This window comes from Rhinichthys klamathensis, unplaced genomic scaffold (genome assembly GCF_029890125.1).
Source record: "Rhinichthys klamathensis goyatoka isolate OS25496 unplaced genomic scaffold, OSU_Roscu_1.1 h1tg000376l_1, whole genome shotgun sequence".
Taxonomy (NCBI): Eukaryota; Metazoa; Chordata; class Actinopteri; order Cypriniformes; family Leuciscidae; genus Rhinichthys; species Rhinichthys klamathensis.
Genome location: NW_026606883.1, coordinates 83,952 through 110,064, shown reverse-complemented (window position 1 = coordinate 110,064; position 26,113 = coordinate 83,952). Strand labels below are relative to the sequence as shown.

Below are 26,113 nucleotides of genomic sequence, written 5' to 3'. Positions count from 1 at the left end.
CCTTCACTTTGAAGGGCTTCTTTGCCTTAGGACAGAGCGAGTGAAAACAAGTTTAAATAGTGTATCGTTTGTTTTTACTGCTTTTTGTTGTGCGAGTGTGGCCTTCAGTTATCGTAATACCCCATGGTAAAAGTTGCTTTTAACGTTTTATTTTCTGCATCACCTACAACTTGATTTGTAATGTTTGTATTACAAAAAAATAAAAACATGAAACACAAAATATTTATACTTTTTGTAAAGAAAAAGAATGTAAAACTAAAAAGTTATTTTTATTATGTTAGGTGTACACGTCATACTGTATATGTGGTCAGTTCATGATTTGTTGTTTTTGTGAGTGTTCATTACAACAGCAGAGATAAATATTAAATCCATTTTGAATACAGCCAATCTGTCGTAATGTCTTCCTTTTTAACAGATTGTTTATATGCATATGCAACAATATTACATAAAAATTAAGAAATTAAACAAGATCATGTAAACAACAAACAAAAGAACCATATGACAGGTCTCACAAAAAAAGTGCAGAACAATATTCTATAATTTATTAGATCTTGGGTAAGTCCTCTGGTTACACAATAAACAAAACGTAAAATTGTTTTGGTTAAAAGCATTCTTTTTTTTTGGGCAATTATAAATATTTAATTCAAATAATTCCATTATCTGTGCTTCAAGATGAATTAATTCATAAGTACTTTATCAGTCACAGTCTTGACATTTCTAACTAACTTGTCAACAAAAACACAGCAAACCTCAATTGTAGTAAACCAATAGTTCCTGAAATTATAATCTTGCCCTATTAATTATTCATCTTATTGTGCCCATATGGCCCTGAAAACAATTACAAAGACTACCAAACGTCCTTAATGGTACTTCCTCCAGCGTTCGTTCTCTGTAAAACAGAATAAAACAGACATTTCAATCATGCATGCCAATGATTATGGGATGTTTGTTGATGACATCGATTCAGACTCACTGAGATGTGGGTATCTCCATATGTAACACAGAAAGCAGTATCCAGTCAACAGCATGGATATCCCACCGATTCCTCCTCTACGAACATCAATATACTTCCTGTAGTACCACTGCCAACCTGATAACATAACCAGAAAACACTAGAAAACCACTAACCCAAATGTTATGTTATATTATGTTGGATAAGGAACAAACCTTGCTTTAACACGGTCACAATCTCTACAGGTGACACCGGAGTTCGAGCGGCAAGCCAGACACCAAGTTTATTCAATCTGACATCTCCAAGTTTCCGCTGCACTAGAGGCACTATATGAACAAAGGCATTTTTATCATTTCATATTTTTATCATTTCAACTCTCTTGTTTCTTTTGAATTGGTATGAGAAATTCATTATTTTAACGAGCATGTCATGAAAACTAGTGTGGAAGCACAATGTGGATGTGGAACTTGAAGATGAAATGAAAAAATCACATGAAAGAATGAATATAAATGGTAATAGGAGGAATGAGATGAAACCGTTTCATGGACCAACATCCCTTTCCAGCCAAGATGAAAGTGTAGCTCATTTACTATCAGAAAGGCACTTAAGAATGTGCTTAACAATTCTAAGGTACCTAAATGTAAACATAAACCTAAATGTTGGAAATGGAAGTTTTTTTTTCCATTAATTTCTACCATAGGACGTCTTTGTTAAAGCGTTATAAGCCATGAACTAAGCCAACCAGCTACAAGGTGAATCATAGCATTAAAAACTTTGAAAATACAAAAATACAAAGGTACAAGACTGTGAACTTAACAGCTTTAGTGAGGAAAGAAGTACAATCCCATGAAGCATTGCAAATTAAATCCAACATAATCAAATTAAAATTGATGTTGAAATATAAAACTACTCATTTGTTGAAATTATCTATAGAATGTATCTACAGAAACAATGTATTTTAAGTTCATTGCAAAATATGCATATACATACTTTCTTCGACACTCAATTTTCAATACAGCATCATGTAATATAGTTTTCACCACAAATTCCACTGTTAAATAAGGTAATTTTAAAAATAAGTTAAAATAATACGGGCTTTTGTTCAGGGAATTTTGCCAGGTGAATTTATATAGGATTCATTCATATAGGATATAGCCAGTAATTTTAATAGGAATCCACGAGATTGGGAATTTTATGTCAGGGTGAAAGATTTTCCAGAGATTTCACAATGGTTTCAATTTGGTCACACGGATTTGCCACGCTGACCAACAGAAATCTTATTGGTTCGGTGCAATTTCACTAATGTAACCTTTTGTGAAAATGAAATGTTTTAAAGCGTATACTATCGAATGAAATGGTAAAATGTTCATGAAGTGAACTCTCCGGGCAGCTCTGAAGTTCATGTGAAATGTCATCATAAGACAGCAGATGAAGATGCGCCACACGTGCTTGAGTATGTAGATCAGTGGTTCTTCTCAATCCTGGTCCTAGGGAGCAACTACTCTGCACAGTTTGTATGTCTCCCTCATTTAACACACCTGATTCAGATCATCAGCTCGTTAGGAAAGAGCGTTATTAACTGAAGTGGGTGTGTCAGATAAAGGAGACATATAAAATGTGCAGAGCAGTGGCTCCCTAGGACCAAGATTGAGAACCACTGATGTAGATACTGCGTTGCTCATTCACACAGAAACACGCAGAACATGCAGACTTCATATTCCAATAACAGACTTTTTGCAGTTAAACATTCACATATCGTGATTTTATTAAGTGTACATCTCCATTTTTGATTTATTCATGCCAAATTCAGTGACATTCCGCATTATAGAGCAAATTCTATTGTTATTACTTGATTTTGCGACTCCTGTCCAGGTTTTCCGCATCGCAGACATCAGAGGGCCCTTACATATAGGCCTTTAAACTTTACCGTGTAAAAACAATACACTGGCAACTTTTTGTTTTGACTCATTTTAGGGCAGTTCAAACTTTAATTAAAATGTAATAATCTAATTAAGTAAAAGTAAAACAGATACAAGTATTAAGCTCCGTTCACACCAAGAACGATAACTATGAAGATAACTAGCATAGCGTCCACACCAACACACAATAATGTTCTTGGGCTCTTTAAAGCAGGGCGGATTCTGATTGGCTGTCAATGTTGTTATCAGCAGTTGTGAAAGTGATTCCAATGATATCATTATCATTATTGTTGTGGTGCGGACTCTGCTATTCTCTTAAGTTTAGAATCATTGGTGTAAACATGCTTTTAAACTAAGTGATTTCTCTTTTTAAAAAGGGATTTCTCTTCACATGAAAATAACTATGTAAACAACCAAACATCACAGAAATCATGGATTACCTTCACTTTGGGAGAACGGTCCAGGAAATTGACCCTTCTTCCAAATATTTTCATTCGCATAGCTGCCTAAAGGTACTGAGGAGAACTGTATTCTGTTGTAAGCAGTCACTGTCTCTGGACTACATGATAGACGTCTTGCACCTTGCAGTCTTGAACTAAGGATGTCTTCTGAAGGTTGATGAATGGTTTCAGATGAAGTCAGTGAGGGTGGAAAGGCAACCTTGGTAACTGCTGTTTCAGGCTTGTTTGATTGTTGCATAGTCTCCAGAGCATAATCTCTGGATGTTTCAATAACAGGATAAGGCACAAACAGATTATAAGACCTCTTGTAATACAAACTGTAATTGATGTGGTCCCACACAGAAGTCTTGGATGTAAAGAAAGCATGAGCTTTATGCTCTTTTGCTCTCGACACTAGATCGGTATTCTTGTTCTGGCTGTTCGCAAGTCTTTCAAGCTCCTCCAAGAAGTAAACTTTTGTTTTAAGTTTTGGATTTTCATGCTGTACACTGCACTCAGATGGGAGGCTAGAGTTTTTCAGAATGGCTGGCACAAATCCAGGGGTATTGATTTTACTCTTGGTGATGGACAACTGCTCTGATAATGGTGCCATCTTTAGCTTCTTTTTGCCTTTAGCACTTTTTCCATTACTTTGAGATGTTCCCTGATTTGGTCCTTTGGAGATCTCACAAAAGCTTTTATCTCCTTCATGCTTGAATAATGAGGTAGGGTTGCTTGGCATCTTTGAGATTGGCACTAACAGGGGTAATCTCTCAAGTTCCCTTTGTCTTTTAGCAAGCCATTTGTTTTTAGGCCTCTCCATGTCCAGAGCTTCAGATGATAAGACTTTGACCTCAGTAGTTGTGAGAAGACTGTCTGCATTGTGAGTATCTTCTTTCCTCCTGCTTTTGGAGGTTAGTCTCTCATCAAAGATGACACCATTTGTTGTCTTTTTATGTCTGGATGTGGTTGCACTCAGTTCTTTTGGCGCTTTAATGCTTTTCTTGGGTTGTGTAACTGGTGTCATTTTGCAGTGTGGTAGGTGGGTTTTCAGCCTCTTGAATGGCTTTCCACAAAATGGACATTCGTCTGAAAGAGAAAAGAATAAAAAAATCAGATATTACAGGACTGGATCAATAGGTTTGAAATCACTGTATTGCTTGTAGAAACCAATAACTAATATTTTCCCCCATATCTCTTAGAAGAAACATGAAATCAATTTATGAGCAGTTTTATGAGCAGTGTTGTTGATGTAATATAATTCCTTTAACCTATTTATTAAATACCTACACATTTTAAATATCTGTTTAACGTTCATTTTGTCAACTTTCAAGTAGTACACTGGCCTCAAAACAGATATGGGCTAACAGCCACAAAACTCCCATTTTGATTTAATGGGGTCTTAAAAACTACAAACAAGGCATGGGATACTAAAATGGACAAATAATCTATCAAATATTTAGATTTGCCACTCACCTACACTCATATTTTATAATTTCACTGCCATCTTTCAATGGAAGAGGGAAATGTCTTCTCTCTGGTGTCTTTTAATCATTATTAAACTCTTGACTTGGGAACCTTTCTCATGCAGCCACTTTAAACCAAGTCGGTTGTATTTTAACTAGCTCGTTTGCGCATATGAAATCTGCCGTTTGTTACTATGGGACATGCAGTAAAAGAACGGACCCTGCGATATGCGATGGACCCGCTAGAGGACTTGCTGGATTATTTTGAGTTACGAAAGACCCAGTTAGCCGTCTCTATCAATGCCTGTGTGTAAGTAGCCTGTGTGCATAACACCGTTGATCACGAAAGCAATTGCACATTCTTTTCCGAACGAAATAATTTAATCAATCATTCATCTATCTATCGACAAAGAAGTAAGAACTCAACACTTACAAGCAGAAAGGCAATAACAACATATTACTGTAATAGGCTATATATGGGGTTACAACATAGACTGTAAAAAAATAGGTTACAAAGGAATTATAAAATCAACTAAAACGTAGGCCTATTATCTTACTGTAATATAAGTATTACACAATCGAAGTGTCTTACAAGCAATTTCTATAAAGAATTTAGATATAATATCTTTCGTGAAAATACAAAGAAGTTAGGCTATTTTCTTTATAAATGTACATATGTAAATTTCGCAAAGAATAGTAAAAAAGATATACAGTTAATGTGAAAAGGGTCTATCTTCAAAGAGTCATGTTTTTTTTTACTAATACAGAAGTTTAAGGATAAATTAGCTTTGCCATATGCCGACGTCATGACTGAAAAACGTTGAATGGTATAACATTCTTAAATTAATGGATAACTTGTCTAATCCAAATCAACTTAAATGTATTATTTAATGTAGAAAAAATCTCAAAAACAATAATTCAATTAAAAATAAAACATTACGTGCGAATCGTACGTCACCCCTCGCTCAAAGGCACGCAAGCTACGTCATTATGACAGCAACAGATGGAAGTGTGAGCGAGCGAGTGAGAGAGAGAGAGAGAGAAAAAGAATGAGATCCGGCGAAATGGATACGTTGTAACTTCAGAAAATGACTGAACTCAAGATCCATCTGTGAACAGAGAGAGGTAGAGTACATCACACCCCTTTCGTCTCTTCACAAACTCCATTAATTCCGTTTAAATCACTTCGTTGGTTCTGTAGTAGGAACAGTTCATCGCTAGGAGGAAGTAAAGTGAACTACACATAGCATTGTGCTATCTGTCTCTCAGCTTGACACCCTGAACGCACTATTTTTGCATGGTAACATTAGTATCGTTTTGTATCAGTGTGACTTATGCCCATGAGCCATTTTGTCTCAATAATGTCAATTAATACTACACGTTTACATTTAAATTATATATAGAGGCGGTTCCGTTCCGTTCTTCGTCACTCCTATGCAGATCATTTTTCTAGTATGAATATAATAGCTCAGTGTATCTCACGAATGCACCTTAATGCAAATTAGGCTAATAATAGATATTAATATTACGTGTTCTTCACACCTGTACTGCAATGTAAACGTGTCTGCAGCTTCTCACAATGTATTCTATTTGTCATGTCGCTCATCATTAGGGGAAACCTTGGCAGATCCCTTCATTTTGCTGAAAAGAAGCCGGTGTTGAAGAGGTGTTGTGTGCCCTTATTTGGCTGTCAAATGCACAGATACGACATGTTGACAGAAAGCAGGTAACATCATTTGCTTATAATTGTGTCTGCACGCATGTTTCATGTTGCTTTTATGTAACGCATGTCCTGCCAACATCCATGTGGCTGCTGTTGTCAGTACTTCATGTCTGGTGGTGGTTATTTTTAGATGTTCTTTTAGAAGGCTGATCCTCTTGACTAGCTACTACTATATCGGTTAAACGAGTCTGTGCTGTTATCCAGCATCAGGCTTTGATAGCTCTTGTGTTGATGACATTTTTAATCTTAAAATCTGAGTCATAATCCTGCAGTGGACATATTGATGACTAATGGTTGCAATCAAGTCTGCAGTGCTCCATTTCTTAAGACAGTTTTCAATCTTCGTTCTTTTCAATCCACGGACCCCCCACCCCCCTAAATATAATTATCCTCGTGCGAGGGAAATCCATCCTGAAATTGTAAAGGCATCTATTCAGTTTCTTGTTGTAGCCCAATTTATATTGTGACGAATTAATATTATAAATATATTTAAATATTATTTGGAACATATTTAGTTACTATTAAGTTAATTATTACATTCAAACCCCTGGTTTAAGAAATGGTGACGCTCAGTGGTACACTTACTACTAGGAAAGATTTGCATCTAAATTATTCTGAACCAGCTGAAACAGACCTTGCGGTTATGAATTCTTCCATGCATGTTAAACAGAGTAGTCAAAGGTGATGGTCTCTGTCAACAGAAAACGCAGACGCAGCTGTGATGCTGAGCAACTCCAGGTCTTACCCCAGGCAAAGAGGTCTGGAGGTTATTCCTTTCTTCCTGAGGTTGGCCGTGATGTCTGGGACTCTGAGGTAAGAAGACGCAACAGCTGGCCAAGAACATTCTTTCGTTCAAGAACGGTCAACTGTTGACGTTCATTCTAGAATGTGTTTCGTAAAGGCACACACTTAGCTCTTACAAAAGTATGGAGTTAAGTCTGATTCCAAAGCTGTATCAAATGGAAGGTATTTGACTTTTCCAGTGTGATGAATGAACCTAATTTTAGGGTGTGTTCACACTTGTAGTTCGGTTTGTTTGGTCTGGACTGGTCCGCTTAGAGTTCACATTGGCATTTTAACATCAAACCTAAAGGCATAGGGATACATTCATAACCTGATTGGTCGGCTTTTATAACGTTTCGAGATGGAACTTGCCGAACATCCAAAACAATGCTGTGTGCTGGGATAAATGTGCTCGTTGTATGTGCGTAGCCAACATATTATGGTATTTTGACCAGCTGAGAACTCTTGAAAAGCTTATAAAATATGTAAAGGGGTCGAAACAGCAGCAGGAATCCCTCCGTCACACACACACACACAAACGAAGATCTGCTGTGAGGAGACGCGTTAGATGCGGCAACATCGCAACTGTAACGAGTAATGTCAGGTATGCTTTAGCATTCTGTCCTTTTTAGGGTCGTATCTTGTGACATCATGTCCCATTTTTGGTCCTTTTACATATCTTTGGTCCGTGTTGCATTCATATTTCATATCAAACCGAGTTGGTTTGGAAGCGGACCGAGACCCATCTTTTCTGCGGCCTTGGTCCGCTTGTTTGGTGCGCACCAGGGTTCGGATGGCAGTGTTCACACTTATTCGAATGAACCGCAATCACTCCAGGGTTAGTTTTAATCGAACCAAATATGCCAAGTGTGAACACACCCTTAATCTCTTTTTGAGTATTTTATTAGTTGACAGCCCACTTTAAACTTTAACCAGAAGTGCTACAGCACAGAAACCAAACTCAAATCTTTTTTCCACCAACAGTCTTCCAGCAGTGACAGCAGTGGGATTAGCAGTCCGGACCGCATGGCAGGTGCCAGTTCCAGCATCCAGAAGACCGACCAAAGAGGACTCCCTGTTTCCCAGGCTCCCTGCAGCCCCACTATTGCAGAAGAGCCGGCCATTTCCTTGAGCCACAACGTCTCATATGATCACATCAACCGTATCTTGAGGGAGGCCCACTTCAGTAGCCTGCAAACTCGTGGTCAGCAAGGTCCAACGTGATGGACAGTGACTCTTCCAGCACCCATTGGCATTAAGGAACAATGTACTGGGGAGCTTTTAGAGGGATTTTATGGGTCGCTTTAAGGCCTGGCACAAATATAGGCCCTCTAAATGCATTTATGTTCTTTCTTATAGCACTTTTTCATGTTCATAGTGTTTATGTGGGGCTCTACTTGATGTGTTGACCATGAACTTCACATAGGTGCTATATAAAAGAACTATCTTGAAAAAAACAACAACATCAAGTTCTTATAAGCTTTTCCCCTTTACGAGACAGTCACACATGGTGCTACTGCGGTTCTGGGTCATGTTATACTCAGACACATGCATTTGACCACTTTTGACACTCTTTGGTTGGTCTAGATAAGGAAAAATAAATAAAATAATGTCCTTTATTTAGGAGCTGAGGTAAACCATGTGATTATATTTGCAGCCCTGCTTTGGAGTCATTCCAGGATGATCAATAATGCTGTTGTTTACAGAAGATGCCGGTTTGGTTCTCACTGGAATTTAGACTCTTTCAGGAAGTTTTTTTTTGGGGGGGGGAGGCTTGATGATTGCTTACATATCCAAAACTCAGGTCTAGAGGATTTCTCCCTGTGTGCCATGAAGGTTGAGACTTCAAATGAGGAACTTGGTGCCAGATCCGTCGATTTAAAAAAAAAAAAAAAATCTCTTTACCTTTACCTTAGACGAGGAAACGCATACTAGGACATCACACTGTAGAGAGACTATTCTGAAAATGCATGCTAGACTCAGGTCTGCTAATGTACATAATGAAGCACTCTTAGAGAAGGTGTAAGCCAACTGACAGGCGAATTAGTGTTTAAATCCAGTGACTGCAAATTGAAAGCCATGCCCGATATTCATATACAAATTTTAAAATGATCAGAGCATTAAAATTGCGCTAGTTTAGATCATTCACTCAATGTAATACGAGGACTCGTCTTTTACGGGCAGACCTAAGGAATGACCTAAAATTAGCTTGCACCTAACTAAGCACTCTGCAGTGTCATGTAATAAAATCCTAAATATTTTACCATAAAATGTCCATACACACACTTATGCCTGTGTCTGACCAATATATATGATGGCTTGATTCATTTCAGAATGAGAAAACAAACTGGAATGGTAGTGTTCCTAAATTTAGTATGCACAAGAATAGTTCAGTCCTTTTTAGATACACATCCTCTACTAAACTTCAGCTTAGTCCAAACAGTTGTATGAGGATACTTACATCATTTCAAGCAGGTGATCTAATTGTGTACAAGATACTGATACACTTTCAACAACTCAGTGCACACAATACTGTACAACCCAGGCACTGTGCTTTGTGTGAAAGACTATTAGCTTTTGATGATGAAAATCGTCCCTGCAGTCACCATTGTTTTGTATGTAGGACTGTACATAATATATAGCTAGCATATATACAATATTTGAAATCATTGTTATTTTATGAATTGTTCCTCTGATGTAAATTAAATAAAGATTTTTTAATTACATGTATAATTTTTTTATTCCCGTTTCAGTCTCCGAATGGACATTTGTATTCAAACCTGCCTTTCAAAACTCATGGCTTTAGTTTTAAAAGTTGCTGTAACATTTTCACACAAGACAATTCTTTATATATTTGCACACAAGGTAGACAATGGTTTGGCAGGATGTATTCTGATCAAACTCGACTATGTGGGTGTTAATGTTTGTTCTTATTTTATAATGCACACAATAAGTGCTTTTAGTAAGAGCACAATAAGTGCTTTTAGTCTTTCACTAGTGCAAATAGTAGCAGCCATTTCAGTAACACTCGTGTTTAACACCTCAACTGAAAAGCGCCCTGAGTTGTTTCTCAATAGTATCGCAAAGAATTCAGAATGATTTGAAGAGATGTACCATACTGATCATCAAGACTATTCCCAGTCTTAATGTGAACCTCTGGCAGCATTTAGACGGTGCGTAAAGAAAGAGTATGTTGCAGTTGCAATTGCAGGTAGATGTTATCTCCATAAGCACTGGTTAAGTCAGTAACCACATTCACATGCACAAGAAATCCTTGACAGCAACTGGAATATTCCTGTATACATGTAGTCGGCATATAAACAAAGTCATGCATGTTCTTGTTCTTAGTAATTCAGCATATTGACATCAACTCATCAAGAGCACATTGACATGCAACATGTACACTACCTCTCAAAAGTTTGTGGTCGGTAAGTTTCTTATTTTAGTGTTTCTGTGAAAAATAAAAAATAAACGTTAGCTTTTCCTAACAAGGTGTTTAAGTGACTCAAAATTATGATTAATACAAGCATCAGCCAGTGGTCTCTATTCAGATTTCTGGAAACCACCAGAATATTGGTCTAATCGGGTCATTGTGATCATGTTACTGCAGACTAAAATTTGCATGTGCATGTAAATGTAGTCACTTTCAGCAATTATAATAATATCATTATTATTCTTAATATCACAGGGTTGTTAATCATTCCATTCAAAAATGTCTTTCACTGCAAAGCTGATTCTGTGCAAGAAGAAATCACTCATAGGCTGAATCATGTGAACATGAATGGAAGGGTTTTTCCCCCCATGTCAGTACACAACCGTAAATGAAAGTTGGCATCAGAGATTAAGGAAGGAGAAGGCAGACACTTGCTCACTTGATGTGGGTGAGCCTGCAGTTCTCTCACAGCTTTTCTCACTCGCACAGTCTATGCCTGGAGTGGCTTCTACACTTGTCTGGGCGTCTGACTCGACAGGAACAGGCTCAACCAAACACACAGGTTTGCTTCTGTTCACTAGCTCCATTCCACTGAAGAGCGACAGTCTGAGTGGTTCTGAGATCTTGGAGGTGTTCGTGTTTCTGTTTCCCCCCTCTTCTTGCTCTCTTGTCATATGAGACCCAGGTGCAGCGCTGTTACCCTGTGGGTATTGTGTAGATGGGGTCTCCTCTGATGGGATAACCGAGGTTGCGATTTCTCCAAGTTGTCCTGGAACAAAGGGGATGGTCATAGATTCAGAGGGCTGGTCTGAAAGTGAAGAGCTGGCGAAGGTTGGACGCCCAGCACGGTCACACCTGGGATTTGTGACACAATCAAGCAAGGCCTCAAACTGCCTTAGGAGCTAAAGAAAAAAAGAATCTGTAAGTCCCACAAAATTACAAGAGGATAGAACAAGGGCAATTGTGCTTATCAGTAAATATTAGCTGTATTAGTATTAATTATTATTAAAGAGGCCATATTATGCCATTTTACAAAGTCTTGATTTTGTTTTTGGGATCTACTAGAGTAGGATTTGATGCTTGAATGTTCAAAAAACATAGTTTTTCATTGTTGCAGCACCTCTCTTCCCAGTCTGTCAGTAACACTCGGTTTAGTTTCTGTCTCAACGAAGCTCCTCTTTCCGAAAAGCGCGATGTGCTCCATAACACTTCAAACAACACACAACACACTACAAACGCAACTTAGCCAGGCCTCGCCCCCTTTTTTTGTATATTCCTTGGGTGGGAATTATTTTTGGGGAATTTATTATTACCATTTCGCAGTATAAAGCAGCATAACAGACTGTTTTTGTACAGCTAAAGTAACTGGAAGCGGATGACAATGGAAGCCTCACACATTCAAATTACAAATGGCCGTATCCACTCTTAAGTTAAAAATAAGGTGGATAGAGAATTTGGAGTGGACCGTTTAACTTCGCAGACCTTATTCATGAACAACATTACACACTAAAGAAAGTTTTAAAACTGTAAAAAAGCATAATAGCTTTAATATTAGCTTTATTATTATTGAATAATCTGCTTCCACTCATTTACAGATGGTTTTGGTGACGGTACCTTGGTTGCCTTGTTGGAGACAGGGCCTGCGGTTCCGTCACTAAGTTGTCCGAGGCGTTTGTGTGTGATATTGAAAATATGATCTAGAGAGAGGAAGTCTGAAGACATCAGGCAGGCCAGAGCACACAACGCCCTCTGCGGGAAGCAAACACAAATTGGTTATGCTGTGCGTTATCAAAGCAAATGTTTCAGACAAGTTAAAGAAAACTTGTTTATTTAAAAAAAAAAATACTGAGCATAAATGTTGCAGAATAGGAAACATTACCATCTGGATGATTTGTGTGTGGTCCTGAAGTCTGCGAGAGAGAAGTTCAACAACCACCTCACAGTTGAGAGTTGAGCATCTGAAAGAAAACAGAAGCAAGACATCAGTTATTTTAACTATGACATTATGTGAAAAGAAAACTATATACGCTGACATTATAATCCAAGGGTGTATTGCAGATCAGTAATGATCAACACTGATGCCAAAAAAATCAAGAACATGTCTCATATGGAATTTTTTACTCTTTGATGAAGTACTGGCTCTCTTCTCTGGACAGGAAGACTTTGGATCCATTGGTCAGTCGGTTGATAAGCGCCGTCTCCTGACCACAGTCGCCCAACTGAATGGCCTCCACCCTGATTTAAAAGAACAAATACTAAAATATGAGAACTATCAGAATAAATATGTGAATCTCGCAAAACCTCAAAAGAATCTAATCAAAAGAAAAAAATTATGAATGTACTGTATTTGGCTTTGTGAACATGATGCCCATTTGTTCATTCTTATTAGCACTATGTGAAAAAAAAGTACAGTACTGTTCAAAGGTTTGGGGTCAGTAAGATTAAATTGATCAAAAGTGACAATATAATGTTACAAATCATTTCTATGTCAAATAAATGCTGTTCTTTTTTAACTTTCTAAACATCAAAGAATCCTGAAAAAAATGTATCACGAATTCCCAAAAAATATTAATAATAAGATATAAGAAATTTTAGAATTATTTCTCAAGGATCATGTGACACTGAAGACTGGAGTAATGATGCTGAAGCTTTGACATCACAGGAATAAATTACATTTTAAAATATATTCAAATAGAAATATATTCAAATAAATGCAGCTTCAGTGAACATAAGGGACTTCTGGTAATATTTGTTAAACTGCCTTTAATGTATGCAGATTTTAATTAAAAACAAATCTCAACCATACTGATTCATTATGATAATGAGTATTTATGCTTAATTATCAGTCATGTTTCAATGGTCAGAAAATTAATAATAATAACATTTATATTTTGTGATTTTGTGTGAAATATGACAAATGACATCTGACATGACTCTGTATGCTGCTATTTTAGTTCTGGAAATGAGATGCCAGGATTAAAATGCCCCTTGGTGATGCAATGACCTGGCGTTAATGACCTCAAACACTTGAGAAAGCAATGTGTGTTCACCACCATTAAGAACAGAAGCCCTGTAGCAGTCTGTCCCTTACCGTTCCGATAGGTCCCCACTCTCCCGACTCGCCCCGGAGTGGCTGCCCGACTTACTGCTTCTTCCCAGCGAGGCCTGGCTGGCTTCCGCAGTCTCCTGGGACGAGCTGTGCCCACTGTCCGTTTCCTCCCAGCCTCCACCAGCATGCCCTGGAGACCTGTGGGATGCTAAGAGAAGGAGAAATGCTCATTTCTTTGAAACTATTAACATGCACTGCTTTTATAACCTGGTGCATGGCTCACCTCTGTGGCCGTGGGATGGGATGTTGTAGGCACATGCTGGCACTGCCATCTCCACAGTAGCAGAGGGCGCCACCACAGCGTGGTAGTGGTTTTCATGGAGACGGATGCCAGGATGCTCTGTTGGAGGAAGGACAGCGCTGGCAACCACCTCGGCAGCTTTCTGAATCTTGTCCAATAGAGTGCCTCCACCTGAACGAGAGAGGGAAAAGAGGCAAGACACACACCAGAATGCCTTCCAGTTGTAAATATTAGTGTTGAGCTCAGGACTTGGATGAATAACATTAAATGTCTGTGTCTTACTGGACTCTTTCCTTCCTGGGCTGTATCCAAACCCCTGCATGCCAGACCTGTGCGACTCTGAGCCCATTCCTGCAAACAGAAATCTTGGTATTATTTACATACTATGCCTATTTAACATTTTTTAACATATTAAAGTATACCTATTATACTTTTTCGGATAATACCTTTTATGTTGTGTTATAAAGCTGTTTGGGAATGTAAAATGTCTGCAAAGTTTAAAAGATCAAAGTCCAGGATAAATGGAGTTAATGTCTCCCAAAAGAAAGAACCGATTGTGAACTGTCTGAAACGAGTCGTCAGTAATTCCAGTCTTCCAGCTCGAACCTCCGTAGGTTTGTAACACATTTGCATAATGCCAGCCAATGGTCTTCATCGGCTGCCCGTGAACAGTGTCTGCTTTGACCCGCCTTCAAACACTGTAGTTGTAGCTGATGCTGGAAAGAGTTTAGTTTGTGCTTTTGATATGTCAAGAAGATCCACATTGCAGTCACTGAGGACTCACGGTCGAATTGATACGATGAAACTGACGCCATTGTTACCGTTTGTATCACTGTGTATCGTGCTCTGAGGAAGCCTCTGCAGCTGAAATTCAGATATGGCAATAGGCGTTTGGTTTCCGACGTGCGCTAGACCAATCACAACAGACTGGGTCATCTGACCAATCATAGCAGAGGGGTTTAGACAGACCGGATCCTTGATCGAACCAGACATTGGTTTCGGACATTGTGATAAAAAAGGTGATGCTGAAATGTATATTATGAGAAAATAAAAGTGTTTTTTGACCTTGTATTGATATAAACCTATTGTAGAAGACCTCCAAAATAAAAACAAAAAAAGCATAATATGGTGAAAATACCAAAACAGCACTCACCCACAGAATGTGTCAGTTTTTTGTGTTGAGACAGTCCAGAATCTGAGGACATGGTATCATTAAATAGTAGGCTAGCCAACTCCTGTATAGAAACAAATGCTGGCTCAATTCAGACATAACAAGAAACAAACAACAAATAGACAGAAGAGTGAATGCTTGCTGTATTAATTATATATTTCATATTCTTTATGAATAGAAGTGCATCTATGGTTGTTTTCTATATATACCATAAACTGTAAAACATATATTAAAGTAAAGTAATAAACAGAAGGTCAACATAAAAGACTACAAAAAGAACTTAACTGGAGTTTAATGGGTCAATGATATTGTTTTACCTGTGCCGAGCTTCTGACTTTCTGAAAAAGAGCACTTCCATGGATGGGGTCCGGGGGGCCGCTGTAGACTAAGAAAGACAGAATACAGTCACCCTTTTTATTGACTCAAATAAACATAACTTGATCTATTTACTTCTTTAAAATACTTTACTGTTCAAAAGTTTGGGGTCAGTGTGCTTTTTGTAATAGAAGATAAACTAAGTATCTTATGAGAAGTCTTTTATGCTCACCAAGGCTCCATTTATTATATGGAAAATACAGTAAAAACAGAAATATTGTGAAATATTATTACAATTTAAAATAACTGTTTTTTAAATGTTATTTATTTATTCCTGATAATAATTACTCCAGTTTTCAGTGTCACATGATTATAATGAAATAATTATAATATGCTGATTTGCTGCTCAAGAAACATTTCTTATTATCAATGAAAACAGTTGTGCTGCTGCTTATTATTTTTGTGGAAACCGTGATACATTTTTTTCAGAATTCTATGATGAAAATGAAGTTCAAAAGAACAGCTTTTATTTCAAATAGAAATCTTTTGTAACATTATGAAATTCTTTACTGATACCGATTCTCAATTTAATGTCTTTACTGTATAAAAGTATTTATTTCTATTAAAAATAAAATGTACTGACAGCAAACTTTCACACAGTATGTTCCTGCTGATGTTGTTACTTATTCATGAGTGCATGTTATTCCAAAGAAAAAATGTGTTTGCAAACTTTCATCAAAATATAAATTATTTCTTTGCTTTTAAACGACTTCCGAAGTTTGCTGACTTCACCAATCCGTCCCATCTTTCATGTAATACAAAGACCACTTTTAACAATCTAATCAATTCTCAATTCTCAATCAATGCACTACATTTTTATCTCATTGAATACAATTCAATTTATCTCGTTGCAAACATCCCTGCATCTTGATTATAAGATTTTCACCAGTTACTGATGCTCTGGTTTTGATGATTGAAACATTAGGGTTTTATGTGTGTACACTGACTCCTAAGAATCAGCCAATATGACTTCCTTTAAAAAGTGTTCCAGTGTTTACCTTGAATTGTTTAGACCTGCTTACCTATTACTTCCTGTATAAATGTAGCATTCCGCCGTAGCTCTGTGAGGAAGTGAGGTGGTCCATGGCCACATAAATGCAGGAGAATCTTCAGGACCTTGGACAGGGTTAAAAGCACAATAATCACCACAGACCAACTTAAGATATCAAAAATACTTCAAAACATTGAGCTCAATGAAGGGAGTTCATGAATTACCCTTTGCAGGGTTTGAACCTACAACCTTCTTGTTACCAAACCAAATAAGACTGAGCCACACCACTCTATCTCACCTTAAGTTTGACGTGGCAGGACTCCACCTGTAGTCTCTCCAAGAGGTACTCGAGAAGACACTGGCAGCAGCCCACTGACTCATGGGAAATTTCTTAGTTACCATGACTGTCAAGGTCCACTGATGACAGAGAATTCTTTATCCTGCCCTACTCTACTTTATTCTGTAATGCCTCAAAAAGGATACTGCCGATTTCCTCAAAAAGATAGCCGGGACAAGGCGATTCGTCATCTGATGTTGCCCGCATAAGCGTTGGCACCTGAGACACAAAAAAAGAGGTGAGGAAATCTCTCTTCCCAAAGTCACCTTTAAAGTCAGTTTGAAATGGAAGTTGCAATAGTCTTTTCTTCGCTATTGTTCTTCAAAATTATTTTGATTAAAGAATATGAGGACACATGAATTAAAAAAAAATGATGTGCACAGATAAATCAATTATAATAGAATTAAGAATTTTGCTTTCATGGTGACTTTAACTCGCTGTATATGTGAAATGTATGTGTGTGTGTGTGTGTGTGTGTATATATATATATATATATATATATATATATATATTATATATACATATCACAATGTGTATCGTATTCTTAGAAGTAACGTTACTGTGCATTAACATTCTAAATTAACATGGTACAGTGATACCATGGCACGTAACTACTATATACATTGAATGTAACATGGTATTTATAGGCTAACACTCCATTATATGACACTAGTTTTACTATAGAACATAGGCACTCAGTTGATGCTATGGTACAAGTAAATAAAACATGGTATGACCACGGTACATGTCCAAAACACCATGGAAGTACCATGGTATTTTGGTCGTGTATTTTTGAGTGTCTGTAAACAGAAATATCGATTATATGCAGATATATACAGTCTATTCAACTGCTGCTAACGCCAGATATACAGTAAACAACGTAGGAAACTAGGTTTGGCTTAAAAGATAGATGAAATGACATAATATCCCTGGTGCCACGGATACGTACTTTTTGTAGGAAAATCAAACGTTCCAATAATGTAGCCATGATGGAGCAATCTGTGTTTTTTCGCTGGTCTATGTACCATTGCTCACAGGGCGGGTGACCGTGCGGATCCTGCCTGCCCGAGAATATCCTCAATCATACGGACCTCTGTTTAGCTCGCCCACTCTGACTTGACACAGCGCTGTCCGGTTTATGAATCGAATCTTTTCAGTGAAAAAGTTGAACAAGTTCAGAAATATTTGAATGACTCCTTTGAAAAGATCTGTTCAATGCAATCGATTCGTTCGCGGAAATGTGGTTGTAGCCAATCGAACGCGGTCATAAAGAACACGTGACTGGATACGGAAGTTAATCTGGAGTGGATTTTTTGACCATCCTGAAAATGTCTTTGAAATCAACGCATGTTACCATTGGCTCTTCACCAGACGCAGGAAACTACAACAGAAAAATCAGCCAATCAGAAATCAGCGAAGATATTTCTGGTTCCATATTAACGCTTTGATTGGCCAATTACTCGTCAATGGGAGGTTTACACACGTTATCTCAGAGGTCAACAGAATGGCGCTGTCCATGTTGAATATACACACTACATAAATCTCTGTGTAGGACTTTTGTGAATAACTATGATGGGTCTCATAGATTTTAAATGAACTTCGACACACCAAAGTGTTATTTTGCTGCCATTTAAAGGATTGTTTTCAAGTCTTTGAACTATGTCTGGTTCAAATGTTTGGACTCGCAGCAGAGCGAGAATGAGACTCTTCCCAGAGCTGTTGGCTCAGTGCTCAGGAGAGGTACACGTTCATTTAGTATTCCTTATTAGTTTAATAAGTATTGTCATGCGCGCGTGTGTGTGTGTGCATATATATATATATATATATATATATATATATATATATATATATATTATATATATAATATTATATACACACACTCACCGGCCGCTTTATAAGGTACATAGACTCAGCTAAGAACAGTAAACTGAGGCTTCAATTCGCACAGGCTCACCAAAATTGGACAATAGAAGATTGTAAAAAAATGTGCCTTCTCTGATGAGTCTTGATTTCTGCAGCGACATTCAAATGGTAGGGTCAGCATTTTACGTAAAGGTGTTTCAAATATTTTCTTGGCACACTTTAGGCCCCTTAGTACCAGTTGAGCATCGTTTAAACACCACAGCCTTCCTGAGTATTGTTGCTGTCCATGTCCATCCCTTTATGACCACAGTGTACCCATCTTCTGATGGCTACTTCCAGCAGGATAATGCTCCATGTCACAAAGCTCAAATCATCTCAAACTGGTTGAACTTGATAATGAGTTCACTTTGGTTCACTATACTCAAATGGCCTCCACAGTCACCAGATCTCAATCCAATAGAGCAGCTTTGGTAGATTCGCATGATAGATAGATAGGTACATAGATAGATGCATTCTATTATCGTTTTGTAAAGCGGTCTGTTTTTCTATATTATATTATTAGGCAGCTGCTTATGGGAAATGTGTTGCCGCCACAACCACTGGAAAACAGGAGCTGACCAAAAACATGTGTCTCAAAGAATTTGAAGCACTGAGAAGCTGCTTTCAATCTGCTGTGAGTGTTTTATTGTGATTATGCTGCATATAGACAAGTATTTTTTGACAAGTATCCAGTTCACACAAACCTACATTAGAGACATTAATCAGAAAACAATGTTTACGATTATAAAGTATCATAAAGTAGTATTTAAATTATTCTATACTTTAATAATAATTAAATTTTTGTAGCTCAAACACCAAGGTCATAGGTTTGATTCCCAGGGAATGCATGCAACCTTGAATGGAATGCAAGTAGAACACAGATATATGCATCAATGTAAATTACAAATTTTATATTAATGTTTATAAATATTCTGTCTAGATATTGTAATATTAAATTTTTTATGTATATAATATATTTTGTTGGCTTTTCCTAACTAATTGTTTTATATTTGCAGGCGAAAACGGGAGTAAAGTGAACAACATCATGAATAAATATCATGTTAACCTTGACAACGTTGGAGATCATTTGAATTAATTAGCCAGTAAAACATTTCTGGTGATGAATATCTTCTTTCATAGTTGCTTTTGTCATATCTCGCTCTGTAAATACACACAGATATATTAATAATGTGTTTCAAATGGATAATTGTATTGTGCACAAAACCACAATACATTTTTTGCATAAAAACGTGGAATCATAATTCTCTTCCTTTGTTCAGACATATCGTTACAATATAATATATAGAGGCAGTTTAGACTGAATTATATCACCATCTGCATCATTACTTTGCTGTTTTCACATATCAATATATCAGAATTGGGATAAAAGAGGCAGACTAATGATAACCAGACGCTGTGTGTTGTTTGGAGTGTGTAATTGTCAGAATGAGAAATGAGATATGAGGTGTTGCGTGATGGGTGGTCATTATCACGCCCTTGACCGCCGATTGCAGATCAGCACTCCAGTCAGGCTCCAAATTTGGCCTCGCTCCTGAAATCTAGGATGGCGGTTTTAAGGGGTTTGTTTCCAATCAAACAAAAGCAGGCTGAAACATGAAAGGCCAGCTGATTAATGTGTATCCGTGGGGTGTATGTCACTGGCACCACAAAAGATTATGGGCTCTTAGTCGTCTCGTATGGAATGTAAAGCTGTGCCACTGTTAAATACACCCTTCCTGCACAACCCGCACCCTCATTAGCCACATGTTAATTGATAGAAGGGCCATAAAGGCAGCCACTAATGACTGGGGATCAACAAACGAAGAATGGCTCCGGTATTAAAAAAATGTTTCAAGCAAAGCAATGACCTGTATATCTATAAGAAAACACATGCTACAGGTTATGCTTTAGCTTAGTCACAATCAGTGTTTGTGGCCTTCCTTCATATGGGCTTCATTCGCACATTTTCAGTGCTCTAAGGTGTTAATTGAAAGAGAATGGTCCTTTGGAAACGGTTGTGTTTGGTCCAAATTGGCTATAAAATCGAAAGGTTTAGGCTGGGGAACTTATGCAGACAATCAGTTCTGTGCACATTGAGCATTAAAGAAGCACATGTTGTCCTTTATCATCAGAGGTGGACAAAGTACACAACTTCCTTACTTGAGTGAAAGTACAGATACTGGTCAAATATTACTCCGTTACAAGTAAAAGTTGTAAAGACCGATTTTTACTTAAGTAAAAGTACAGAAGTACTCGTTTTTAAAAGTACTTAAGTATCAAAAGTAAATGCCAATGCATTGTTTTATTATTGTTACATTGTTGTATGCAGTATCTTATGCCTTTGAATATATGCCTGCCTACCCTCATATCAATATCAAATTTATTACTAGAACACAGTTCCAGTAGTGGGATTGAATGTGAGTGTGTGCACTCAATAACATACACAATGGTTTCGGACACCCAAATGGCTGTTCCCTTAAATAGTGCCCCATTTAAAGTTTTTTGGCTTTTAGTATGAATATGTTAGCCTTACTGTTATCTATAAGCTAGTGTGCTCCAAAACAATGACAAAATTTGCATTTAGAAGACCAAACCCAACGTTGAAAATGAAAATCAGGTTGATATCAGAATCCAACATCAGATTGATGTTAATCTCCAGTTTTGGACAGACGTTGTACCAACATCAGTCGGGTTCTGACGTCAACCCGACTTTCATTTCCAACCAAAATGCAATATCATCCCCTGACTGACGTTACTACTTTCTACTCAAGAAACTTGACAGAAATGTAGTGGAGTTAAAAAGTATGATATTTGTCTTTCAAATGTAGTGAAGTTAAGGCGAGACACCCCAGGTGAATAGGGTAAAAAAAAAAACCCTAATAAATATCACCTTACTTCACCAGTTGATTGATTACATTAATAATAGCAAACATTTGTTTTTTGTATTACAAATTTTACGTCTATATATGCGAATGAGGCGTTGTCTAATTAAATATGACTAATTTGCATACATACACTAGAACAAAAATCTGAACATTGGATGAAGTCAGGTTACAAATTATCGTTTCATTTATTTGATATATTAGAGCCAAAGGTTTTTACTGAGGGGATATTGGATATCTCTGTTTATCACTCTACAAATCAGAAAATACTGTCAACAGCTGAAAATAATTTAATTTTCTCCATTTGTTTAGGAATCATAATAATATTCATAATATGGATAATAATAAAACTGTAAAGTTTGGTGTATGTAAGTGTTACTGAAGTGGAGATTTCTGGCTCAATGTAGGAGAAAAAACTCTTTTTCTTTTTTTAAAGCCAAAAATCTCAAAATTGAGAGATGCATGAAAAAACACTGTTTCTGCCTGTAGTGTCTGGCCTTAAAGTAAAAAGTTTCCATAAAAAATAATACTCAAGTAAAGCACAGATACTCAAAAAGTGTACTCTTAAGTACACTACAGTAACTCAAGTAAATGTACTTTGTTACTGTCCACCTCTGCTTATCATGCCAGTACTTGACATGGCAAATCAACCAGGGACAGCAACAACGTTTTAAACATTTCAAATTCTTTTATAGTCATCAAGCATGCCATATTTATGACATCATATTAATTGAGAGACTAAACAGGATATTGTGCATTCCAAAAATAGTTTGTCACAGTGCAGGACTGTTTAAATGGATAGATCATTTACTCACCCTCAAGTTGTTCCAAACCTGCTTTTCTTTCTTCTGCTGAACAGAAAAGAAGATATTTTGATGAATGCGGGTAACCAAACAGTTGCTGGGGCCCACTGACTTCCTGAGTTTTTTTTTTTTTTTTTTGGTCAATGGGCCCCATCAACTTTTTGGTTAACTACATTATTCAAAATATCTTTTTTTGTGTGTTCAGCTGAAGAAAGAAATTCATACAGACCACTTGAGAATGAGTAAATGATGACAGAACTTTCATTTTTGGGTGAACTATCCCTTTAAATGAACTGCACAAAAAAGTTTGAAAAGTGTACTATTCACTATAAAATGTAACCTAAAATCCTAAACTTGAGGGGGAAAGATAATAGAAATAATTTGTACGTATAATATATAATAACTTGAACACAAAGAACATTTTGTATAGAAATTCTGCAAATCATTTTATTAATTTAACCCAATTTTCACCCAAAAGACCAAACTAAAATGGTTTAGGCCAAACAGTTATCAACTCCTGAAATCTGCTAACATTTAACTTTTGAACACCTGTACATGGATAAGTAAGCTGAGAAGGCAGCATTCCATTAATCTCTTAGGATTTCAAACCATATCTCTCTCTCTCTCTATATATATTTGCTCTTTTGAAATATAAAATGTAAGATCCCTAGAAAGCGAGATCAGGAAATTTATCAAAAGAATAATCAATTACCATGATTAGTTTAACCAGCAAGGTATAATAAAAGAAATGCAGTTGGGGGAAAAAAGACGCAATCCACACACAGTGTGGGTGTAACAGACTTCACATACACATCACTGCAGAACATAAACGCATGAGGCACTGATAAGAATCACATCTTCATAGGCAAATATATGGAATGTAGAACAACAAAGCAATGCAACCCTTAAAAGAAATCCATTGCACAGTGAAAACAAATAATTGACTGTGGGAAACAGTTACCAAGAATCTATATGGTCCAAATTCAGACAAACCTCAAAAGATGAGAGTTGAGTACTTTCATAAAGTGATAAACACACTGAAACAAATCAAAAGAGAAAAACAATACGCACAATAATTTTAGTCGGCTAGCAATAAATCAGACATTTTGCATCAGTCGGAACATCAGCGATTCTCATACTTCATTCACTTATAGCTGGTTTGACTAACTATTAGATGTAACAGTTAACTTAACAATGTAGTTAACTTTTAAATATACTATTAATTATCATAAGTTAACTCTTTGGAAGAAAAATCTGATACTGCAGCAGACCCACATAGAAAGACACTCCTTTAAAAGGCTTACATTTGATTGCATTAAAAAGAGAAAGAACTTAAAAAATGTGATCAAAATAGGTTTCAAAAAGGACTTTGGATGAATATGAAAGAAAATATTATTTTCAGGATTTTTCTGAAACCCATTAAGGAAGTCTCTTACTGGACTTAACAAGGTACACTGGAAAAACAAATAAGTCAGTGACTGTAGTCTCAGATAAGAAACTTATTTTTACCAATCAGACTGACCACTGAACATATTGGCCAAGGTAACATTAACACTCCATATTCAAAATACAGAATAGCAGATTGAAAACACTAAGGCACAGTAAATGGTCCAATAGCTCCTAGAAAAAATAAAAATCAGGTCCTACAAAGATAAAAGATTTTTTTTAAAACTCACCTCATATTAATTGTAAAGCCGACGGAAGTTTCTGGCTTCTATTTTCATTCTTAGAAGTAAGTATGCAATAAGTAAATAATTTACCATAGCAGACACAAGGGGGTACACTTGTGCCGTTTTCCTTCCTATGCGATGGTCCAAAACACAATATTCTTAAATGCCCTGCGTGCCCATCAAGGCCCATTTTTAATGTGATGCCCGCTCAGTTTATTACACCAGACATTCTGTTTATTGCACCAGATTCAGCAAAATCTCACACAAAACAATAATGGAAGCTCATAAGGGACTATGGATTCAGTGTTCCCGGCGGACAACTAAAGGATCACATCAAAGTGCCCACTGTCATCATGAACCCAAAAGGAATATTGTGTCTACTTTTAAAATGAGGAGGAAAGAGATTCTTCTCACAGCCAGATCACTTTGTCGGCACGTCCATTTGAGAGGTCCATGTGGTTCCAGAGGTTGTCATTCCAGAACATCTTCATTCTCCTGCCTTTGAAACGTCTGTTTAAGCTGGCGTGTGTGAACCAGAGACCCTGCCAGCAGCTGTCCCTTTAGGTCAGCGTTTAAGTCTAAACCTCCTACGTCCCGCAGAAGATCCAGGTCAGCACCTCCTCCACCCTCAGGGTCCACAGCTCTGCGCCTCCTCCTAAGGTCATTCTCTCCACTCCTCTTTTCCTCTATATTCTCCTTCAAGTCCCTGCCTCCTTTTTGCTTAGGCATCGGCGGGAGTTCTGCTTTGGGTGCACCTTGCTCTTTCTTCGAGTCAATGACCTGCTGTAGTTGGTCTAGTTGTTCCTTCTGCTCAAGGATTCTTTTCTCCTTCTCGGCACGTTCCACGATCTCCTTATCCGTCTTCTCTCGTTCCCGTTTTAAACTCTCATCCTCGAGACTTCCCTTGTCCCGCCGCTCCTTCTCCTGCCGCTCACGTCGCGCATCAATGACCTGTTGCATCTGGTCTAGCCGTTCCTTGTGCTCGAGCAATCTTTTCTCCTTCTCGGCGCGGTCCATGATCTCTTTATCCATCTTCTCTTGTTCCTGTTTTAACCTCTCTGCTTCAAGCCTTTCCTTCTCTAGCTGTTCCTTTTGCTGCCGCACGTGTTCTAGCTCCTGCTCGCGTGCCAGTTCCTCTCGTCTTTCCCGCTCCTTCCTCTCCTTCTCAACACGGGCCTGCACCTCCTTCTCAATCCTTTCCTTATCCAACTTGTCTTTCTCTATTCTCTCCTTCTCCGCCTCCAGTTGGGCCAGTTTCTGATTCAATCTCTGCTCCTCAGCAAAAGCGTCAGGATTGATTTTGGGTGGTTCTGGTTCTCGTTGGTGCAGCGGAACACCTTGGCCATCGACCTCTGCAGGTACTGCTTCGCCTTGCCCTGCTTGGTTTTTCAGCTCCAGCTCCTTCTTGAGAACTTCAACACCTCCTTCTTGCACAGATTCAAGGGCATTGTGGGGAAGACCGGCTACAACATGAGCCTCTTTTGCTGCTGGGTCCTCAGGAACCGAATCCCCCTGGGGCTGTTGCAATTGGGCCGAAACGACAGCGGCAACTTTAGGCTTCACTGACCCCGCCATCCCTTCCAGCTGCCTCTGCACAACACTCTCCACCTCACCTGCGCCCTCTCCTACAAAAGACATGATGTGTTTCATTACTGCACTGCATGCAAAATCACTTCAGAAGGGAGCACCAATACTGCTCATTCTCTTTTTATTTTTTACTACATGACCAGGGCCACAAATACATTTGAGAAGAGCTGTGTTTGTATTGGTACCACCAGTATGTAACAATGAATGCATTTACATGCACATTCTTAACTAGATTTAGCTTAATAAGCCGGCAATGCACGTGATCGTGTAACCGCATTAACAAGTTTTCTTTTATCAGAGTAAGGTCATAAAAGGCTTATGCATAAACC

The 26,113-nt window shown here is 37.7% G+C and overlaps 5 protein-coding genes across 7 annotated transcripts in view; 2 read left to right on the top strand and 3 right to left on the bottom strand.

The window, feature by feature from the left end:
* Positions 1-7,219, bottom strand: si:dkey-21c1.4 (uncharacterized). 3 transcript variants are annotated; one of them, XM_056233755.1, is made up of 5 exons: positions 7,135-7,219; positions 3,312-4,400; positions 1,168-1,278; positions 974-1,090; positions 1-889 (listed from the first exon to the last, which is right to left on the bottom strand). In XM_056233755.1, the coding sequence occupies exons 2-5, from the start codon at positions 4,336-4,338 to the stop codon at positions 861-863; spliced, it is 1,284 nt and encodes a 427-aa protein (XP_056089730.1). In that variant the 5' UTR covers positions 4,339-4,400; positions 7,135-7,219; the 3' UTR covers positions 1-860. The 3 variants fall into 3 exon arrangements, with proteins under 3 accessions (XP_056089730.1, XP_056089728.1, XP_056089729.1); XM_056233753.1 differs by lacking the exon at positions 7,135-7,219 and adding an exon at positions 4,788-5,026; XM_056233754.1 differs by lacking the exon at positions 7,135-7,219 and adding an exon at positions 4,792-5,026.
* Positions 6,371-10,002, top strand: si:dkey-21c1.1 (uncharacterized protein LOC100150256 homolog). Its single transcript, XM_056233756.1, has 3 exons — positions 6,371-6,503; positions 7,202-7,313; positions 8,268-10,002. The coding sequence occupies exons 1-3, from the start codon at positions 6,373-6,375 to the stop codon at positions 8,505-8,507; spliced, it is 483 nt and encodes a 160-aa protein (XP_056089731.1). The 5' UTR covers positions 6,371-6,372; the 3' UTR covers positions 8,508-10,002.
* A 625-nt stretch (positions 10,003-10,627) lies between these two features.
* Positions 10,628-18,062, bottom strand: tepsin (TEPSIN adaptor related protein complex 4 accessory protein). The gene is made up of 13 exons (XM_056233745.1): positions 17,890-18,062; positions 17,087-17,159; positions 16,902-16,993; positions 16,635-16,728; positions 15,555-15,622; positions 15,220-15,301; positions 14,349-14,417; positions 14,049-14,237; positions 13,808-13,973; positions 12,838-12,951; positions 12,596-12,674; positions 12,331-12,465; positions 10,628-11,618 (listed from the first exon to the last, which is right to left on the bottom strand). The coding sequence occupies exons 1-13, from the start codon at positions 17,926-17,928 to the stop codon at positions 11,118-11,120; spliced, it is 1,701 nt and encodes a 566-aa protein (XP_056089720.1). The 5' UTR covers positions 17,929-18,062; the 3' UTR covers positions 10,628-11,117.
* A 280-nt stretch (positions 18,063-18,342) lies between these two features.
* Positions 18,343-19,967, top strand: ndufaf8 (NADH:ubiquinone oxidoreductase complex assembly factor 8). Its single transcript, XM_056233743.1, has 3 exons — positions 18,343-18,680; positions 19,366-19,476; positions 19,859-19,967. Exons 1-3 carry the CDS (start codon positions 18,600-18,602, stop codon positions 19,877-19,879), a joined length of 213 nt encoding a protein of 70 aa, XP_056089718.1. The 5' UTR covers positions 18,343-18,599; the 3' UTR covers positions 19,880-19,967.
* A 4,701-nt stretch (positions 19,968-24,668) lies between these two features.
* Positions 24,669-26,113, bottom strand: part of slc38a10 (solute carrier family 38 member 10) — a 31,039-nt gene continuing 29,594 nt past the window's right edge. Inside the window, exon 18 of the mRNA XM_056233763.1 lies at positions 24,669-25,822. Within this exon, the coding sequence (XP_056089738.1) occupies positions 24,669-25,822 (1,154 nt within the window). The remainder of the gene's footprint in view (positions 25,823-26,113) is intronic.

What these genes read in the sequence shown, in the direction of transcription:
- tepsin (XM_056233745.1), bottom strand. Translation starts at nt 17,928, where the DNA reads ATGGCTACATTATTGGAACGTTTGATTTTCCTACAAAAA. An exon ending in CCTGCCACGTCAAACTTAAG is followed by an intron (nt 16,729 to 16,901) that starts GTGAGATAGAGT and finishes ACCCTGTCCAAG; the next exon opens with GTCCTGAAGATTCTCCTGCA. An exon ending in AGCCAGTACTTCATCAAAGA is followed by an intron (nt 12,675 to 12,837) that starts GTAAAAAATTCC and finishes GTTTTCTTTCAG; the next exon opens with ATGCTCAACTCTCAACTGTG.
- si:dkey-21c1.1 (XM_056233756.1), top strand. Translation starts at nt 6,373, where the DNA reads ATGTCGCTCATCATTAGGGGAAACCTTGGCAGATCCCTTCATTTTGCT. An exon ending in GACATGTTGACAGAAAGCAG is followed by an intron (nt 6,504 to 7,201) that starts GTAACATCATTT and finishes CTCTGTCAACAG; the next exon opens with AAAACGCAGACGCAGCTGTG. An exon ending in GTGATGTCTGGGACTCTGAG is followed by an intron (nt 7,314 to 8,267) that starts GTAAGAAGACGC and finishes TTCCACCAACAG; the next exon opens with TCTTCCAGCAGTGACAGCAG.
- ndufaf8 (XM_056233743.1), top strand. Translation starts at nt 18,600, where the DNA reads ATGTCTGGTTCAAATGTTTGGACTCGCAGCAGAGCGAGAATGAGACTC. An exon ending in TGGCTCAGTGCTCAGGAGAG is followed by an intron (nt 18,681 to 19,365) that starts GTACACGTTCAT and finishes TTATATTATTAG; the next exon opens with GCAGCTGCTTATGGGAAATG. An exon ending in GAAGCTGCTTTCAATCTGCT is followed by an intron (nt 19,477 to 19,858) that starts GTGAGTGTTTTA and finishes TTATATTTGCAG; the next exon opens with GCGAAAACGGGAGTAAAGTG.
- si:dkey-21c1.4 (XM_056233753.1), bottom strand. An exon ending in ACCGTTCTCCCAAAGTGAAG is followed by an intron (nt 1,279 to 3,311) that starts GTAATCCATGAT and finishes TTGTTCATATAG; the next exon opens with TGCCTCTAGTGCAGCGGAAA. An exon ending in TGTGACCGTGTTAAAGCAAG is followed by an intron (nt 1,091 to 1,167) that starts GTTTGTTCCTTA and finishes TTATGTTATCAG; the next exon opens with GTTGGCAGTGGTACTACAGG.